At 37.3% G+C, this 20,772-nt stretch overlaps 1 protein-coding gene across 1 annotated transcript in view; it reads right to left on the bottom strand.

The window, feature by feature from the left end:
• The window catches only part of LOC140245824 (plexin-A4-like), a 35,028-nt gene that overhangs the window by 11,218 nt on the left and 3,038 nt on the right, over nt 1-20,772 (bottom strand). The window contains exons 4-13 of the mRNA XM_072325327.1: nt 20,591-20,730; nt 18,715-18,833; nt 17,511-17,576; nt 16,672-16,746; nt 15,035-15,101; nt 13,865-14,011; nt 11,726-11,873; nt 11,119-11,222; nt 9,271-9,364; nt 4,936-5,021 (exon numbers count right to left, since the gene is read on the bottom strand). Of these exons, the coding sequence (XP_072181428.1) occupies nt 4,936-5,021; nt 9,271-9,364; nt 11,119-11,222; nt 11,726-11,873; nt 13,865-14,011; nt 15,035-15,101; nt 16,672-16,746; nt 17,511-17,576; nt 18,715-18,833; nt 20,591-20,730 (1,046 nt within the window). The remainder of the gene's footprint in view (nt 1-4,935; nt 5,022-9,270; nt 9,365-11,118; nt 11,223-11,725; nt 11,874-13,864; nt 14,012-15,034; nt 15,102-16,671; nt 16,747-17,510; nt 17,577-18,714; nt 18,834-20,590; nt 20,731-20,772) is intronic.

Here is a 20,772-nt window from a genome sequence, read left to right as displayed (position 1 = left end):
GATGTAAACTTCAAAGCAACAACAATGAAGGGATTATCAGATTAGGCTGAAATTTGGCATGCTCTATTAACTCATTCTACCCATGACTAATACCAACTTTCAAAGCAGAAGAGTTATTTTTTTCAAAAGTTGTCAGAGTTGAAAAGGAAGCGTGTGTAAAAGGTTTTTAAGAAATGAAAAGGGGAATTAAGACATGCCTAATCACAAGATTGTACAAAAACAGTGTTCTAGAAAAGCTGCTAAAAACATAATTTAGATCCCAAATTTTAGAATGATTTAAAGTACTGATCTTTCAGAAAATTAGAAAAAAACTTAAATGACTAGATTGAGGCATTTCACCTGCTTGGAGCCCTTACGAAAAATCAGGGCATGCAACTTTTTGTTGGTTGTGTGATGCATGGTCACAGAGCATGTACCATGATTTGTTCTACATGGCTGCTAGGGAAGTAATGAGTGCCTCACTGCTAATAACCACTGGGCTTATAGTTTTAAGTCCCCTTCAAGGACCTAGGCCAAGAGGATAAAGTTCTTTGCCTTGGGGTATACAAATACTGGAGCCAGGGGACGTGAACCAGGGATCCTGTGACCGCTAATCTGTGATTTTTTCCACTGATATGTGCCTAACTTTCCAACTAAAATACTTCGTGTGATGTCTAAACTCCAGACTCTCAAAATTAGCCGCAGTCATAAATCGAAAGAAATTTAAAAAGATGAGTGGTTCAAGTCGACCACAGGGCAATTCAACTACAAATATTGTATGAAGTCATCTGCATGCTAAACTGCAAAAATGAAGATGACAATTAATACATTTGTATTTATGGACAGTACCATTTCTGGCAAATACAGATGTATCAGAGGAGCACATTCTCAAAAAAAAAAAAATAATAATTTTGAGGTTTGAGGCCAATAAAATACTCACTAAAATGACCAAGATGTCAGCTTCCTTTCGAAGACTAAGACATGATTTTAAAGAAGATGATTTGCACACTAATGGCACACTAAGCAGCAATTCAGTTTAAAAGTAACCAGAAACGTTGAAGCATTCCCATGGAAAAGAACATGAGACAGAGCAAACATGAGACACCCATGGGGAAAGAAGGCAAGGAAGGATGGCAACCACATAATAAAAAGATAAAGCAACATGTTCATGTATTGATTTTAGCTTCCCCTCCATTTTCGACATTATTACATAAACATCCTGCATCTTTGCTTTACATGCTATCATATTGTGACTAAATCATATTTTGACATATTTACTGTTTTTATTGGCATGATATGTTTTGTACATTTATATTTTGTTTGAAAAATGAAATTGAATGAATTAAATGCAATACATGAAATGTAAAGAATCACTTTTATGCTTTCTGTGAGTTTTTCTTTTCCACCAGTGCAGGTGGAATTGGCATGGGTAATGCCATAAATGGGGTCATACCTCAGCAACTAATCTATAAGAGATATATTTTGACTTTGTTTGAATGAGGCAAAAGTATGAATGAGTGAGCATAAGGTCTGTTTGTTGTGAATGGGTATCTACGGTGTCATACTTTTTTTTTTCAAATGTATGCTTAGCATATATTCATGTAATCTTGTGCTTTCAATCAACCACTTTCCTTTTAAGATGTACAAGAAATAAATCAGCTTTATGAGATGGCTTATGCCATAATGTCATGTTTACCACTCAACTCTGTTTCCATCCATGAAATAATGCAATGACTCATAACATACTTGATAGGTTACAGAGGTTCTACAGAGAATTTTATCCACCCCTTTAAATTGAGATTTGTGTTTTCAGATGTATTCATTCACTCATTTTGAAAATTCTTTTATTGCCACTTGTTTAAGGAGCATTAACTTCAAAGATAGTAATGGCTGCTCTTTTGCTGGAGTGATTTTCCCGTATTGCAATGGGTGCTCTAAATGGGGATGATCCTCTATCATGGCGGTCATGTGACTTCACCTCTACCAATCAGCATCATACCAGCGATGACATCTCTTCAGCATTATCAAAAGCATTTGTAATCCCGCAAACTGCATTGACATGGATAAACTGATGAGCATGAATGGTCCAAACACTCATTTGCAGGAAGCAAACCCACAACACACACTAAATATTGAACTTTTACATGTGCTTAAATTCGCAAACGCTCAAGTCGACAAAATACTGAATTTTGTCCACACACAAGCATTTTCACGATGTGGACTGCTGGTCATTTCAAAACGACAACACAACGTCACAACTTTGTGAGTGTTGTGAATCATACGCAGTCCATTTCAAGGTGCCCAAACTAAGCAGGAGAAACAGCAAGGAATATGACTATCAGGTGGACTTCAATGAATGAATGATAAATGTTGTATTCATCATCAGCATTCTTCTTTCACGCTGTCAATGTTAGCTGCTTTCTTTTGCATATTCAACGCTGTATTGTAAAACAACTTACAGTATGTGACCAGTGGTCATTTTGGACCTGGTGGATGAGATGAAATTCAAACAATGTACTCGCAGAAATAATCAATACATATAAGAGGACTATGAGTGACCATTATCTACAAAAGCCCTTTACTTGCTTATGTCAATCAAACCATAATGTATCACACAGAATCATTTCCTTTACTTGTTTGTTTCTTATATCCTTTTGGAACAGTACATATTTTTGTACTTTGGCATTAGTTTGGGTGAAAACATTTTCAGTTAACCTGCTTAAAGAAACAAGTCATATACATGTAGTCCTTTTGGCATGCACTGATTGCAAAATAACACAAACTCTCTTAAATGTTATATTCCATTATATTGTATATCAATGTTGTATTTCATGAGAATTAAATTTCGCATTTGTAACCTTTGCATCTGAATTTGAACTTATGTGATGACAGATGGGTCTGGAGGATGATTACTGCATCTGCAATCGCCAGCAGGCAGTGATGTCCATGGTAGAACAGAGAAATTATATCATTTCTAAAAAACTTACACAGGTCTTCTTAATTTGTTGTCTGGTTTTTTACTCTAGTGTATTAGACACTTAAAATGTTAAAAAGTAGTAACAAGGTGTTGCAACTGCTTGACAAATTGCCCTACATCGAAGTAAATACGTACCAAATTAATCAGTGTTTCAGTAGTAGCCATGAGAAAAATATCATGGGCACACATACTTTTTTATATTTTTAAAAAAATCATGGCTACTACTGAAACACTGATTAATTTGGTGCTTATTTACATCGATGTCGGGCAATTTGTCAATCAGTTGCAATAAAAACAACTCAACATAAAGATTTCATTGACTTGAGTAGTGAAGTGTGTTCCTCGCGAGAAGGCAACTTGTCAAAACATTCCAAGAGACACTATGCTTTAAGGACCAGAAGGCAAGAAGGAGACTTGCTAAAGTTTGCCTAGGTGCTTGTGCAGGACAAACATGTGAGAAAGCAACTCATTATCACTTGCTCAGGCACCTTGTTCAGGATGAGAAGATAAGAAGGCAACTCTTTAAAGGGACTGTACAGTACTGGTTGAGGTGGGGATTCATGTTTGAACATTCCTAAGTGAGATAATGAGAAACCTCATATGAAATATGACAGAGCATGTAATTTTAAGAAGGATTTAACATTTATTTGATGAAAATTGGTTTTCAAATGGCTGAGATATCCAAAAAAGTGATAATAGCAAAAGGCGACAGGCCACGCCTTTTATTAGGATCTCTTTGTTTCACCTTGTTTTTGGATATCTCAGCCATTCCAAAACCGATTTTCAACAAATTAACTTTTGATACCCCTTAGAATTGCATGCTCTTTGACATTTCATAGAGTGGTTTTTGAATATCTCGCAAAATGTTAAATGCTAAATCCTCACCTCGACCAGAACTGTACACACCCTTTAAAGTTGCTATCAAAGGTACTGATGCGCTTTCTTGTCTTAAACAAGGCACCAAGGTGTGTTTCAACAAGCTGCTTTCTAGCCACCAGTTTAAGATCGCAGAAATACATGTAACAGCTCCAGCTCAAAGTGAACTAACGAGATAGCTAACAAGTGCATCTATCTTTATCAACGAGAGTAAGGGTGGAGTCAAGATAAGAAAACCACAGTCCAATTGTCACATGATATCAAAATTTTGAGGAGAACATATTTAGAAAGCTACTCACATAATGACACAACATGTAACAAGACTGTGAATGCCTTAATACAGTCATTATCATCCATGCACTGTACAACATACAAGTTCAAAGTAATGATTACAGTTTACATACCAAATATACACATCCACAAATGTGATTAAATCCCAATTCACACACCAAGTGTTTAAGAAAAATGACATAGACACTCTCAGCTTTAAAGACTTATATTTTAAAAGTGGATATTTTCACACTTGGCCGGGTAAGATGAGTTTAACATGAATTTAATCCCACAGAATCAAAACATCAACTATTGGAACTATTGCTTTTATTTTCGCGCTAGTTTCTGGATGCGCGAAATGCGCGAAAATTTCCACTTTTACAGTAATACAGGCAACTTCTGTTACAAAAAAGTCCTTGGGACCAGCAGTTTTCCTTCATTATATCAAAATTTTGTTATAGCCAAACAATTAAGTACATAAAAAGATATAAACTGTAAAGTAAGACATTTTTTCAGCATGAATTTTTTTGTGAATTGCCACTGGCATTTATAGTGTAGAAAAGAACTTTTGAGTGCATTTTAATTTCATAAGTCGTAGCTCTAACGAAAGTCGTGAAATTAAAATGCACACAAACATTCCTGGTTTTAAAGCAGAAAATAATTTTGAGGCCTGAATTTTTTCTTTGTTGATTCGAGTTTCGTTATAACCATGCTCATTATAACAGGAGTGCACTTGTATATGCCAGTAACAGAATAATTCATTTGATTGGACGAAAGTTTGACGTTAATATGTTAATTTGATAGGAAATGAATATGAATGAGGTATGACTCACCAGATGGTAGGTTTTCACATCATCCTGCTGCTCCACATCAGGCTCATGATTATTGGCCAGTGGCTGGGACTCTTGAGTACTATACGCTGTTATGTAAAATGAAACACCTCATGAGTATTCATACTCCTTCCACATGCATACATAATTATACATTTTCACTCACCTACATTGTACATGCAGCACTGGAACCCATTACATGTGCGATGATAAATGCAATCACCTGGCAAAACTTGAACTTAAAAACGTATCTCTTCTCTACTTCAGGTTAAAAGTATGAAAAAACTGTTCAAAATCAGTATTGTATATTATTCAGTACATAAAATTTGAGAGACGGAAAAAGAAAACCAAGTTCACTGAAAGCACACTTTTGACACAAAATTTACAGTTCTCTCACCCATGGAAGGTGATTTTGAGAAATATGACTGCATCACTCAGCACCAACATGGATTTTGTATATTGAATTTAATTCAACTCTATGTTTGACTTCAATAAATAAAGAGAACGCAAACACATGTAGTAGTAAAAATTTAGACCAGATTGGAAATGATAAAGTTATGACACTCGGTTGTTCAAAATGATTTTTGTGTAACAGGAAATATTGGGTATAATGACATATTGAAATTGAGATGAGGCGATGATGTCAGTGCCTCGCAAGTCTCCCATTGGTTACTGCCTTTCCTGGAATGAATTTACAATGGAAACAATGTCTTCTGCACCAATTCTTCTAGAATTGAAAGACTATTGATAATGATGACTTTCAGAGGGGAAGAGGGCTACAGCTGCCATTTTTTTAAAGGAAGCGATGATTTTGTAATATCACTCTGTACAGACTAACAAAGGAGTTGTGAGGATATGACCTCACCAGTCACTGAATTTGCATATGACTGTGAGTCATTATTGTTTTGCAAAAAAAAAAAAGGTGCTGTATACACCAAATATTTCGCGGGGTTGTTATTTTCTCGAATTTCGCGAGTCAGGTGCTATTCGCGAAATTAAAGACACACGAAAATAATGACTCTGATTCTGATAAGAATGTGATGCACATGTATACATTTCTCCGTTCAGTACAGTACTCCACGATCGTAAATTTACCCACTCGCGAAATCATCAGGAAGTCCCAATTCTTGAAAATTTAGACTCGCTAGATATATGGCATAGATAGTACGTGAAAGTTGGATAGTCTATGTAGCTTTCCTTTTCTTCACCTGATTTTAATAAATCTCAGACAATTTGATTTAGCAATAAGCATCAACATGAAGTGGAGTTCCATTTCAAATCCCTTCACTATTTTCCTGAAGACTGTTCTGAATTCAAGAACTGATGACTTTCCTGAAGATTTTGGATAAAAACCACAATATCATATAACTCAAATATTCTCTTCCTTCTTTTTTTTTAATCACATCCAATGTCTTGCTATAATGACTAGAAAAGCACTTGGAGAGCACAGACCTCTGCCAAGCCAGCAACTCATTTCCACCCTTATCTACACGCATGCAATCTATTTCCTAAAATAGCAGCCGTTTGTTTACATCATTGCACGGCGACTTGCCCGAGGAGAGTACGCGCTTTAATGTGCATATGTAAACCTACAGTATGCACAGCTTGAACCCCAAGTTCATTGACCTTAAAGATGAAAAACCATTCAAATATCCCCGGATCACCTCAAAAATTGAATGACATGTTCCTTGTGTCAAATCAATTTTTCATGCAAGTTTCATTTTAATCCGTACACAACTTTTTGAGTTATTTTGCAAACAGACAAACCAACACCGATGATCATTTAACCTCCTCCCTTGGCGGGGGTAACAAAAACATGACATGTCATATAAAAGGGAGAAACATAATTAAAGTTTGACCTCACTACCCCGAACAAAAATTGGTAACCATAGCACCAATGAAATTAAATAAGCAGGATATGACATTTACTTCCTGTATCTCATTCTATTGTTCTTCTACACCACATCAATTGAAACGCTATAGCACAAAAATCATCACAGGATTGTTGTCAAATGATACACAAACTATTGCTACCATGTACATGATGTAAGATTAAATTGATAACTATTCTCTAACATAATACAGTGATTATGGACAATACTGTTGACATTAAACAACACAGGCGAGTAGTTCAGAATGAATAGTACTGATTATAAGGTTGTTTAAAAAAATATTCCTTTCATAAATTCATCAAGAACAATACCACAACATAAATATGGTTATGCAATATACATCATGTCTAGGCTTTGTACCACTGAGAATAACTGTGACAGAAAGGATACACCAGTGTTCTTCAGTTTTGTAATTAAGCAAGTATATGCGCATACTAAAAAATATTTCTTCTTACAAATGAATTTGATGTATGTAATCACAAATTTTGCACATGACTGTATTCAATTAACAATGTAAGTGTATACTCAAGAGGAATACCATTTGCTGTAATGTAGACTTCACAGAAAAGGGCATACAAAATATGTTGAACTTTTCACCATTTCCATCGTTTTGACTTTATGGAATGCCAGAGATATAGCAACTTGTATAATTGATTTTTCCTTTTACAATAGAAGAAAGTACAAAGACAAATATTTTCATTTATATAAATGGAACAAGTTAAAACAAACTTTATTCCTACAGACCCCAGTTTGACACCAACACAAAACTGCTGGAGTTTAGCAGACGATTATTAAAGCTGGGTTTTGTCAGCTTTTCTAGAGATTATGATATCACTTTCATTGTTTGTGCTATTTTTCTTTTTAATGTAACCATCAAGGGATTTAAAGTCTCTTTTCTATCATGTAGTATAAATGGTATAGTACTAACATTAAGAACAAATCTCATGAACAAATGAGCTAAGTATGATTGAATTAAGCTAGATTAGTGCTCTGGTTTCTAAAAGCTACAACCACCTAATGTGGTCAGAGTGTTGAATTTAGGCATGCAGTGATGATGGATAAAAAGAAATGGTAATGAATGACATGAATTAGAACAAACACCAGAATATTGGCAGTACTCTAAAATCAATATCTACATGTATTTAAATGTGATTGGGATTAGTAGGCCTATGCACCACAAATTATTAGCACAAAAAAAAAATTAGAACCTTTTATTTGATTATTTTCTTGGAACAGAGCTGCAGCAAACAAAATAAAAATAACATGAGCACATGCTGATTTAGTATGACATCAAACAGAGCGATGCACATCATTAAATAGAAATAAAGAATTATTGCAATTAGACTCAAATCATCATGAGCAATGATATCATGCTTTAGCGATACATCCCTAAAACAGCACACAAATCAACAAAAGCAAACTTCCAAAAGAATCAACTTGTTTTCAGATAACACCATACCTCGGTTTAGTATTCAAAGTAAGGTTTCTTCTATACTCTCACACAGAATTGAGAATATTTAAATATGTGATTTCTGTAATAGTGTATCACTCTTCTAAACTGTTGATGCGAGATGGTGGACTAACTGTCATCACCTAATACTTGGCTAGGTGATTCGTCAGAACATTCAATGCAATTATGATCATTTCATTCATTCCAAGCAAATAAAAATGTCAAAGAATGACTGGTCATCAGACAGAAACAAAAGAAACCTGGTAATCTGTCAATCACATGAATTGCAAGGTTTTGTGCTTGTCACTTGCTGTCAATCAAAAAGGAGCCCAAGTTGTAAAAAGAAGAAGAAATAAAACAGAGTATGACTTGCCCCCCTCCCCCAACAACTCTTAAATCTGAGAAATACAATTTGCTTGCAAATGAATGAATAGTAATAAAGGCCAGCAATATTAGGCAGGCAGTACAAAACTAACACAGTCATTAACACTTTGAAGGGAAATGAAAGCACAATTCATTCAAACTTCCCACAAAAGACTCACACATTACTGACATGCAGCAAACTCACAAAGGGTTTTTTTTTTTTTGGTGCTAACAGAGGGATTCACTAAATCAGGTGCCCTTACACTTACAGACTGTCACACATTGGATGGTGGGTGATGAACCAGCTTTAAGTAATGTCAACACATTGGTTCACACTTCATGATAATTACTGTTCAAAAAAATTTATGCACATTTCACAACAAAAGCATGCAATTATTTTGGCTTGAAATATGTAGTAATATTTTATCCCTTTGATTGAAATAATTCTACCTGAACTAAAAAAAAAAAAAAAAATTCTCACACAAAAATTCTCAGATTATGCATTTTTTAGATCTCTGTTAAACAGACCAAATATCATCAATGCATTTCAGATTTTTTTTTTTTGTCTATTACTGAGACGAGCCTTCGGGACTACTGGCAGAAGGTATAGCAGGTGATATGAATTATACTCACAGAAGATATTCTCTGCTGCTCCATTGTACGCTATCGGCCCGGCATTGGGCTGCTCCTGTTTCGTAACCAGGGTCACGGTGGCGCCGTCGTTAATCTAGTAAAAATCAGTGCAATGACTCGTGGTGAGCTGTGTGTACACTAGCAGACACTAGAGGGTGTCCTTGCATTTATGCGCACTCCATAAAATGAGACGTGTGTAGATGAGCGTGCATATGGAGGTGTTTACTTGGATGCGACAATATCCTGAAGTGTCAAATACAGGGCATAGTGAATATGGAAATCATGTAAGATCGCAGAAGGGTTGTGTTACAGATCGTAAAGTTACAGGCTCTTTAAATGCTTTGCAAGTTGTATTCATTACTAATTTGGGACCAGTCCATCTCATGTGGGTCCAGCCAATGACTGGTCTTGGAATAACTTCCAGATACCAGTAACAGGAGGAAAGAGTTGTAGGAGGGTTGTCCTTGGTCATGGTCTTGGGAAGAAGGTTCTGGGAGGAAGGTTCTCTGAGGTTGGTTCCCGAAGGTGGTTTTGAAAAGTTGCCTCCAGAAGGATGATACGGAGAGGAAAGTTTGCAGAAAATGGTCACTGGATGATGATTGTAGGAAGTTTGTTCTTTAACCCGTTGAAGACGAGTACCAAGTATACTCGGGCAAGTGTCTATGGGAAAATCATGTGGTAGCAAAATCAGCCCACTCTCAACAGGTTAAAGGTGGTTTTGGGAAAGCAACTCTACGAAGATACTTCTTGGAGGTTGGTTTTCTATGGGAAACCTATCCATCAAGGTTGATAGTGGAAGGATAATATTTGGTGATAGGTTTGACATGATCTTGTTGGATTCATGGACATGGCAACATGGGATGCTATTTCTTTATCTAATTTGGCTATGGTTATTGGATAATCCTGTAACCCTGAGAGAATGGTGGTAGGGGCTGGTTGAAGGGGTGATTATAGAGGGTGCTTGTAGGGGTGGTTGCAGGGGATTGTTGGAAGAATGGTTGTAGGGGTGGTTATAGGGAATGGATGATTGGGTGGTTGTATGGGTGCTGGTAGGGATGATTGTAAGGGTGCTTGTAGGGGGTGGTTGTAGGTGGTGATTGTGTGAGTAGTTGTATGGGTGGTTTAGAAATGGTTGTAGGTGGTGATTGTATGGGAAGTGGTATGGATGGTTGTAGCAATGGTTGTAGGGGTGCTCGTAACGATGATTGTAAGGGTGCTTGTAGGGATGGTTGTAGGTGGTAGTTGTATAGGTAGTTGTATGGGTGGTTGTAGCAATGGTTATAGGGTATGGTTGCATGGGTGGTTGTATGGGTGCTGGTAGTGATGATTGTAAGGGCACTTGTAGCGGATGGTTGTAAGTGGTGATTGTATGGGAAGTTGTATGGATGGTTGTAGGAATGATTGTAGGGGTGCTCGTAGCAATGATTGTAAGGGCGCTTGTAGGGGATGGTTGTAGGTGGTGGTTGTATGGGTAGTTATATGGGTGGTTGTAGGGATGGTTGTACGGTAAGGATGTAGGGGTAGTTGTAGGGGTGGTTGTACCGATGATTGTAAGGGCGTTTGTAGGGGATGGTTGTAGGTGTTGGTTGTATGGGTAGTTATATGGGTGGTTGTAGAAATGGTTTTGGGAGTGGTTGTAGGGATGATTGTAAGGATGGTTGTAGATGATGGTTGTATGGAATGGTTGTTGGGGATGGTTGTAGAGGTGGTCATAGGGGTGGTTGTAAGTGGTGGTCAAAGGGACTGGTTGTAGGGTTGGTTGTAGGGGGATGCAACTGTGGATTCTAGTGATTGTAATGGATGGTTGTTGGGGGATGGGATGGTTCCCAGAGTTAAGGTTTTGCTCACCCCATAATGGCTGAGACTGTTGAGTTGAAGCCATCCCAGGCTTGGCTGGGATGAGGTATCCCTGTCTCTTAGGATCAGTGCTCCTGACATACCAGATTTGATCACTGTGGGTGGAGAGACATAAAAGACATTCCTAATGGAAATCTTTCACTTACACACATTTGTCAAAAGAAAATTGATAGGCAATCACCAAAAATTTGTCTGCACCCATCAACGGTTTAATGCACCAATTCTCAAAATTCGACTCTGGACTGTCCACTGTACAACAACCATTTAAGCAAAATAAGTCTTTGATGACCTCTGTAACAAATTTTATTGACATATCTTTAATAATTGAACCCTAAACATAAAACAGTTATATCTAACAGCCTTAGTACTATGACCTGAAGGTGTACTTTCATGTTATGTACCTACAATTATGTAGATGTTTTTGCACTCTTTGATAAATAGATAAATAAAAAACACTGGAGAGCTAATTCCATGGTCAGATATCATGTGAGCTTGTTGCATGCATCATACGACAAAGTAAATTCCTTTCAAAGTACAAAACTTCATCACAGCATGATTGGAATAAAGATATGTGACATATCGGGCCCTTTCAACTGACCTAGGTCAACCTCTTTAGCGGCTCGTTGGAACTTGGTATGTTTCTGGCGGTACATGGCATCCAGAATTTTCTCCTTGACCTGAGTGATGGTGTCCACGTCCAACACGGTGACCTCCACCGTGCCGATCTCGCTCTCCACGTTCAGTTTCTATGGCAGAAAGGTCGAGTTCATGTCATCCCGAGAAACTGGTCAAATCTCCAAACTGCATGTGCCTTTTCTGGCTGTGACTCTTGATTATATGCTGACTTATCATGTGGAAAAAAAAATAGTGTCTTCTCTCCTGATGACATCTACTATTTTCATTTCACTACAGACTTTAAAAAGGTTGTCATCCTCTTCAGCAATTTACCAGGAGCCTCCATCGACTCTTAATGAGATTGATGTCATACTCATGTGGTGACCAACAAACCAACCATTTGACGTAGGCATAGAGCCCTAGCATCACAATAATGTGAAATGTCTACCGTCTTAATCTCAAGCTGGCTGGAAGTCACCAGGAACGTATGGAGGCTTGAGTAACATGTCTACTTTATGCCCATTGGCACGGGACAAGGTTTGAGTAAATCTGTGACATAGAGGGATCTAAGATATTGAAAGAATTAATTTGTAATCGTATTTCTGAGAAGAATGTCTCAGCATGTTTAATACAATGTCTTCAGATACTGGAACGTGTCTGCCCTTAAACTGCCAGCACAAAAGCTGTGTCACCCTACCATGACCCGTCAATCAAAACAAGCGATTCTTGATAGGTTTACATGCATGCGTACACACCTAGACCCTGTTTACAGTGCGGGGCTGGGCCGCGGCTCGGCCATGGCTGAGCCCTCCTTCAGTTCGATGTAAACACGCAAAAGGCCAAATGCGCGGCCAATTTTGGCCGCGCATTTGGCCACGCTCTGGAGGTGGTCTCAGCCGCGGCTCGGCCATGGCCGAGCCCAGCCTTTTCTCAGTTGTAAACGCAAATTGGGCCAAATGTGCAGCCAATTTTAGTCTGGCTTCCAGACCCTCAGGATATTAACCCCTTCAACGTCGAAAACTAGTATAGTTTAAGGTGGTTTTGTCCTGCAAAGGATTTTTCCTTCGGCAAAGGCCTTTGTCCGAACGGAGACTTCGTCGTCACGGAATCCAGTAGGCAAAGGGTCTGAAAATCAGACTATACCACATTGCGTTTGATTACAAGCAGAGCGCCACTATAACAAAATATTGAAAGGTTTGAATTAAAAGCGTGGCCGAGCCTGGCAGTGTAAATGGACAAAATTGCGGGGCTCAGCCACGCAATTGAGTCTGGGCTCGGCCGCAGCTCGGCCATGGCTTGGCCGCGGCTTGGCCGTGGCTCGGCCCAGCCCCGCAATGTAAACGGGGTCTTATACGCATGCACCATGTCACCACAGTAACATGACGAATGCAAGCTCCACCTTCTCATTCCTGTTCCAGAGGTCAAACCATACAGACTGTACATGCATACCAAGAACAGAGCAAAACATCTCTGGACTACATTTGACCATACATCCTTTGTGACAAATGCTCAGCAAAATGCATTTGGAAGAAAACTTTAGAAAAGTTTGCTTTCAGATGTCTTTAAAAATTACTGAATTAGAATGAAATGTGTTTCTAATCATTTTGACAAATGATTTTCAATCAATCTCATCAGGTTCATTTCCTACTCTAATTTGGACTGCCATTCGCAGATGAAAGTTTTGAAGACTCGGTGTGGTACAAGCAACAGTGGGACCCATTTTGGAAAACAATGGACCCACTGGACATCTGCCTAACGTCATGCACAAAATGGAGGGGAGGGGATACAAAGACAAAGATAAGAAATTGCTAAAGGTGAGATCAAGAAAAAGAGACAGAGAGGGAGATATGGTTAGTTGGGCAACACATAATTTGCTCCTGCAACAATTGCTCTGGTCTTATTTTCCCCAAGGACTTTAAGTTAGGGTTTAAGATGGGGTTTTCGGTTTATTTTGATGACAGAATTAGGATTAGGGTTAGGGTTATGTTTGTGGGGAGTACTTATGTTTGGCTTAGCATGCAGATATTTCATGGGAGCAACTGTCGCAGGAGCATATGTCATGGAACCGGTTCATAAACCCAATGAGGGAGGCAAAGAATAAAAAAGATGTCTGCCTACGTACCAACGGTGTGAACTCCTTGCTCTCTGTCAGAAGATTGTCGAAGCTGAGTGAGAGGAAGGATTGGCCAGTGACGGCATCCACCGGACCCTTCTCACACTGGATCTTTAGGGCTTGGTAGAGGAGGTAGAGTGGGTGGCCTACTGACTCCTGGAAAATGGGTCACACGACAGAGATTTCTTCAGTGTTAATTTCTTTAATTACGTTGTTATGCAACATGCTTGATCGGCTTCATAACTGAAAATATTAAAAGGAAGAAACCAGTATAGAATTTGAACCTGCACAATACAGATGCTTAATGCTTGGTAGGGGCTGCGGCACCTAAACCTGATCTGAAGCCAGTTCAAGGCAACACCAAATGTCTCTCTTCATTTTTTGTTCTTCTGATCATAATTCATTAATGTCCAGAAAGACATAATAGCTAGCTTAGATCTGCGAAGTGAACGCCAAAATGACATTAATTAGGCGAAACATGGTGTTCTGCATATGTTCAAGATAGCTGAGTTCATTGTCCAACTCCGGTGGGCTGCATCGTCTTAGTATTCGTGTTGCAAATCTAAAGCTCGCCAATATGTGAACAGAGAGGATGAAAAACAATAAAACAATGAAGAAACAAAGAAACAAAACAAATAGAGGTCATTGATGAGTGCCTCAGTATGTGCACTTTAAACATTTGAAAGGAAAAGAAGCAAAAGGGCACAACTCCGTTCACTTCACTCAGTGTTAACACCATTCTGACAGATGACAGATTCACAGATGAATACGTCATAATTCTGGATCCGGTCATTCCCAATAAAACACTGTGGGAACAACCTTTTGCAAAATATACAGTCCAATTGCTTGCAGCATAATGGAAACAGTAACATGGTGCAGCATACCACATTCTAATGCTGCCATTTCTGAAAAAAAAAAAACCAAACAAACATAATTTTTTCAATGTGAAATTACCTGTAATTAGATATTCAAATGAAAAAAAAAAAGTTTGTTATTCCATTTTAAAAATACAGATGCAGCGCAAATCTACATCAAACATTTCTTCACATCAAACAATTTGACCCATAAACTCTACTAACAATCTAATATCAACACTTAAACATCTACACTCATCATTATCAGATAGGACTTGAGCTATTCTGCAATGATCAAAGATATGTGAGAACAAAATCCTTCTACCTTCACAAATTTGAACATGGCAAGAGCAATCCAGTTGGTCAGCAGTTTGTCCTCCACTGTCTCCGTTCTAGAAACAAACACAATTATGAAATAACATCCTGTCAGATGTAATAGGATGAGATGTCTCAAATGATCAATATTGGGAAACTTAATGATTTGAGTTCCCATTCACTAGAGAGATAGAGAAAGACAGACAGATAGATAGATAGAGAGAGAGATGAATAAATAAATAGCTAGAAAGATAGACACAGATAGATAGATAGGTAGATACAATGTAAATAAAGATATATACAGACAGATAGGAAGATTGATGGCTAGATAGATAGATAGATACAGTAGTCAGATAAACAAATACAAATATAGATTGATAGATAGACAGACATGCAGATATACAGACAGATAGAAATACAGACAGACAGGTAAAAGGACAGACAGATAGATGGATCAATTCATAGATGAGAGGAGAGAGAGAGAGGAGAGAGGGAGATAACACACCACTGTTGTCAGAACAAAACAGTAATTTCCAAAAACAAAAACAAAATTCTGTGTATAAACAGCAAGAGCATATTATAAAATATTCAACATTCAGACATCACTTCTTGAAGATTAAAAGGTATTTTGTATTCCTTCACTTCAGCACAGCTGAAGTAAATAAGTTTGCTTATGCAATACACTAACACACACAGATAGGCAGCTTAATCCTACTCTGTTACCATTTTAAAAAGCTATAGGGATAATCATCTAAAGGCAAAGAAAAAGAAGAAAACTGGTTAAATCATTGCACTTTGAAGGTGAAGTGCATGTACAGAATTTTACTTTTGGCCTCATTAATAACTATTGATGAAAGAAACATCGAAATGTCAACATCTAATTTCAAACAATTACAAGTTATTTCACTTTTCCTCTGGACCTGACTTATCATTCAATTATACATTATGTTCAAGTTGATCTTCAAAAATAGCTTGATTTAAAACAAACAATGAAAGAACTTTATCATAAAATCAGACTTAGCACAAGATATTTGTTAAATATTAAAGTGTCATGTATTTTCATAACATGATGACATAGTTGCAAACACATGTGTATACATATGAGCTGAGCCAATATCATCTACTCTTAACTCTCAATCACGAAATGTCTCATGTCTATAATTCAGCATTTACAATCCTTCCAACTGTCCTCAGAAGAATTATTGCTATGTTTAATATTGCAACAAAACAAAACTTTGATGTCATGGATACAAAATATCTGTTTGATAATTGCTAGAATATCAAAAAATGAATATTCACAAAGATTTGTATGTTATGAAAACAAAATATTTGTTTGATAATTGACTGAATGTCAAAAAAAAATGAATATTCATGAAAATTTGTATGTTATGTTAATGAGAGACTTGTGAACCATGACATCATAGTCCCATCTAGTTAGCACAATATGCCGTTGCTACTAACATCACTGTTTCATGAAAGCATCAGCTGTCGCATGCATAATTTGCACATACTTGGAATCAACATCCTAAAAAACCACTGGATAGTATTTCAAATACTGCAGTCTTTCATGGTATTATAAAGTGCAAATGGCCCTATTGTTTAACTGCTGTAAAGGCATACATCAGTCTAGCTAAAATGTAAACGTACCGTTTAAAGAGATTCTTCAGTCGGTTCTTATCTGCAGCTTCACAAATTGTATTGGTCATTAGACTCATGAGTACACTGGAGAAAAGAAAGACAAAAATCATGAAAACAACTACTTTGTCCATTACCTTTCAAATCATCAGACACAGTGTGATTTTTTATATGACAGCAGGACTGCCCATCAAACTTATTTACAGCAAGTATTACATACTTTGATTGAATACTGTTTGGTGTATGGGAAGTGATTTCATTTTTTTAACACCAGTGTTTACAAAGGATTCATGTATCCATTGTATGTAAATGTAGCTTATGAATGGAATATCATTCATTTTCTTGCCATCATCTGTAATGACTTGACAGAAGAATACCATATAATGTATCAACACTGCTCTTCTAAAATCAGTTTTAAAAATGGTTGCGACTGAAGTTGGAATTAGTAGTCTGGACACACTACTTATTTCTTGACATTATCAGACAAGTTGTAGGCAATGGTGAAGTAACAAGGATAAAATGAAAGATCAGTCTTATCTTTCATTCTTTTTATTATTATTGCAAAGCACTTCGAAACATATTGTTAGCGCTATATAAGTATTTCATATCATTATTATTTATTTATTTTTTTTTTTTGGTAAGTTTCCATTTCAGGTCACCTTAATGGATTTCTCTTTTGTTTTCATAGCATTACTAAGTACTGACACTTGGCAAAAGATTATTTCAAAGGTCAACAAACTTTCAATAAGACTACAAAGAACAGGGATGACAGATTCGAGTGAGCATGAAATCATTCCAAGAATTAATCATAAATAACAAATTTCACATTACTTTTGGCCAGCTTGACTTACGATGTGAAATATCTGAACTTTCTCTCCATAACCAGAATCACAGTGAGCAGGGAAGCAATGTTGGACCTGCGAATCGAGCATTTCAAGATGAATGTTGATATCCCACGTAGCATGCGTCCATGGCAAGATTAATGTTAGTTAACACCATTAACATACAAATGTAATCACAACAGCTGAAAAAAAACATAGTTTAATGTAGGGTAAAAAGAAATATATTATAATATAATATTATCCCTCCATAAAAGCCCTCACCGAATCAAGTATTCCTGTGACATTTACTCAAGAGGGTTTCAAACAAATTTCGTACCATTTGTCAGCCATGTACTGTACGAGCTGAAATTTTCGCGGTGGTTTTATTTTCGCGAATTTCGCGAAGCGCCTTTGAAAAGCGAAAATAACAACACGCAAAAATAACAACGCGCAAATAACTAAGTTCAGTTAGACCCTCGAAACCGCGAAATTAACAACATGTGAAAATGTCCTCCAAGTAGCAATTTGCGAAAATATCTGTACGCGAAAATTTCAGCTCGTACAGTATTCCTCACTGGTTTTTCTTTCGCAGGATTTTCCACAAATTAGATCAACATTAACAATAGCATCCAATCACATCTATATACTGATAAAGAGTTAAGTAACAGACAGGATACAGGAGGGATATTTTGTGACACTTTTGTGAGTCTGCAGCTCAAAGTGTATTCCAATTTAAGGATACAAGACAACAAACCATCGAGGGGGTGTTTCATAAAGCTGTTCATAAAGTTACGAACAACTTATGAGCGACTGGTGATCAGTTCTTGTGCTGAATTATGGAAATTCTTATAAATGTAGCACATCAGAACTGATTACCAGTCGCTCGTAAGTTGTTCGTAACTTTACGAACAGCTTTATGAAACAGGGCCCTGGTCCAATATCTTGGAATTCATAATTGCACACATATTCCAGATGGTTCCCCTTACTGTCAAATGCAGAACTGCATAAGAGTTCTATTTATCAATGCATTTACATACTGAGAGAAGGATATTAAATGATATATTTTCAATGATCTCGTTTCTTTCATATCCACATGTGGAAACAGTTCATAAAATATGTACAACTACTTGTACATGTGGCTTTATTGCAAAATATATTACAGAATTTTTTGTTATTTTTTTTTTTTGGTAGGTTGGGTGTTGATGTGCAGAAGGACACGGGACTAGGAACTTACTTCTGAATGGTACTGGACTTGCTGTTATCAACTGTTTGGATGAGGACTTTCAGGAATTCCTTCTTGCCGAGAAGCTTAGAAAATTCCATCATAGCTCGTTCTTCCATCTCACTGGGGTTCTACATAGAAAAGGTGTAATGTTACCCCCAAAAGAGGTTATTTTAAACATAACTCATTCGATTTCACTGAGTTCTTAAAGGTAGGGGATACCTTTTACAGACCTCCCAAAATGCAGCAAAACATTAAATATGAACCTCAGGGGACTTGTTTAGGCCACTGCTGAGAAATTTGGAAGTCAACAGTTATCTACAATTTGAATAATGCACAAAACTCAACTACTCAGTAGTTCTTTGTTTCAGCCACACTTGAGCCTTTTTGTTGCAGTCTTCTGTAACTTTTATCTATAAACACAAATCTAAAAGTATAAGAGCTGATGTAATAACATATAGAGTATGTGGCAAGAATGTATATAGAAATGTTTGTAAGTTTTGATGAACTTTCTTCACAAAATATACATGATGGACACACATGCAGTGCATGGGTCTGTAAAGGTAGCCTAGTAATGTACTGGAATTTACGGTGAGCCCCGAAAAAAATTCAATTCAAAATCTAACGGTCAATAAAGATGTACTAAATGTTACCTTCCACTTTCAATACTTTATGGGAGTTTCTAAAATGATACTCTCTTCAACATACCACTGTATTTATACAACTCTTCATTTAAGTCATGCAAATGGGATTCCCTACCTTTAAAGTGTTACATAACACAACAGTATACAATGAGAGATAGGGCCTAAACGCTATGCAAAATAAGAATAAAACAAAAACAAACAAAACAAACAGATGTTTGAAAGGGTAACATCTTTCTCGTAAATCATAATCTCTGCAACAGAGTACAGAACCACATGACACAACCCTGGCAACAAAACTCACATGTACAGACTCTCCTCCTCACATCACTTCAGTCCGACTGCAAAGCATGGACTATGTATCTGCAGAACCTGCAGCAGCAGGAAAATTTCCACCGATGTGCTCTACGCAAGATTAAGATCCCCAATTAAGAAGACTTTGACAAGGAATCCCAATCAACCCCCCCCCCCAAAAAAAAAAAATGTCAGCCGCTACAACAAAAGAATCCGAAAGTCGGGGAAGGACATTTTTCTGAAAATGGCACGACGTTATTTCCTTACTCTTCTACTTTAATTTCATATATAGCACAATTCAAAAAAGTACTCGGATGCGGAGATATCGATGATTTTATTAGCGCATGTCAAGTAGTTGAGGAAATCAGAGTTATGAGAAAAACGCCTTCAAAGTTTTCCTACCGACGCTATCATAATCAAGGAGAGGCAAGACAGTTTTCACCGCTTGACAATAAAAGTATGCTCCTAACGACCTACGCGATGTTCATTCAAGCTTAGCACCAGCGGTCTACGCACTACTAATCAGTAATCAGGATGCCACGCACTGACCAATAAGGTTATTCCCTCGTTGCGTTGCTACGGGCAGAGTCTAGTTGCGGCGCTAAATCCAAATCTTCCGACACGTTTCTGTTACGTTGAAAGCCAGAAAATCATGACCCATATAAATGCTGATTTCTTGCTTTTCCTTTGATCATTTAGCTTCGAAATTTCGGCAGATGATTGACAAAACATTAGACTACAAAATTATGCCAAAAACAGAAATCTGATTGTTTTGACCAATATTGATGATGTGACTTCAAACTCGAGTTTCTCGGCTCAGTCAGCGACTTTAGGATCCTTTTGTTGTAGCGGGTCACAAATGTTAGTGAAGTAGATAGAAAAATGTATAGCTCTTAAAGTGTTTTAAGAATATAAACAGCAACTTAGATTGAAGATCTCTTGAAAATGGCTACCTCTGGGTCTGATGCAAGCGGCTTGACTGGTGCTCCATAGAACAGCATGCTTTTCATGTAGTCTTGGTTGCTGACAAATGGCATTCCCAGCCCCTTTAGCTGCTCCTGGATATCACTCATCTCTTGCTGAATGAAGAAACCTGTCATAGATGGAAGACAAATAGAATCAGGGGGAGGACCAG

Source organism: Diadema setosum, chromosome 2 (genome assembly GCF_964275005.1).
Source record: "Diadema setosum chromosome 2, eeDiaSeto1, whole genome shotgun sequence".
Lineage (NCBI taxonomy): Eukaryota > Metazoa > Echinodermata > Echinoidea > Diadematoida > Diadematidae > Diadema > Diadema setosum.
The sequence above is the reverse complement of the archived record's forward strand: the minus strand, read 5'-3'. Positions and strand labels throughout refer to the sequence as shown.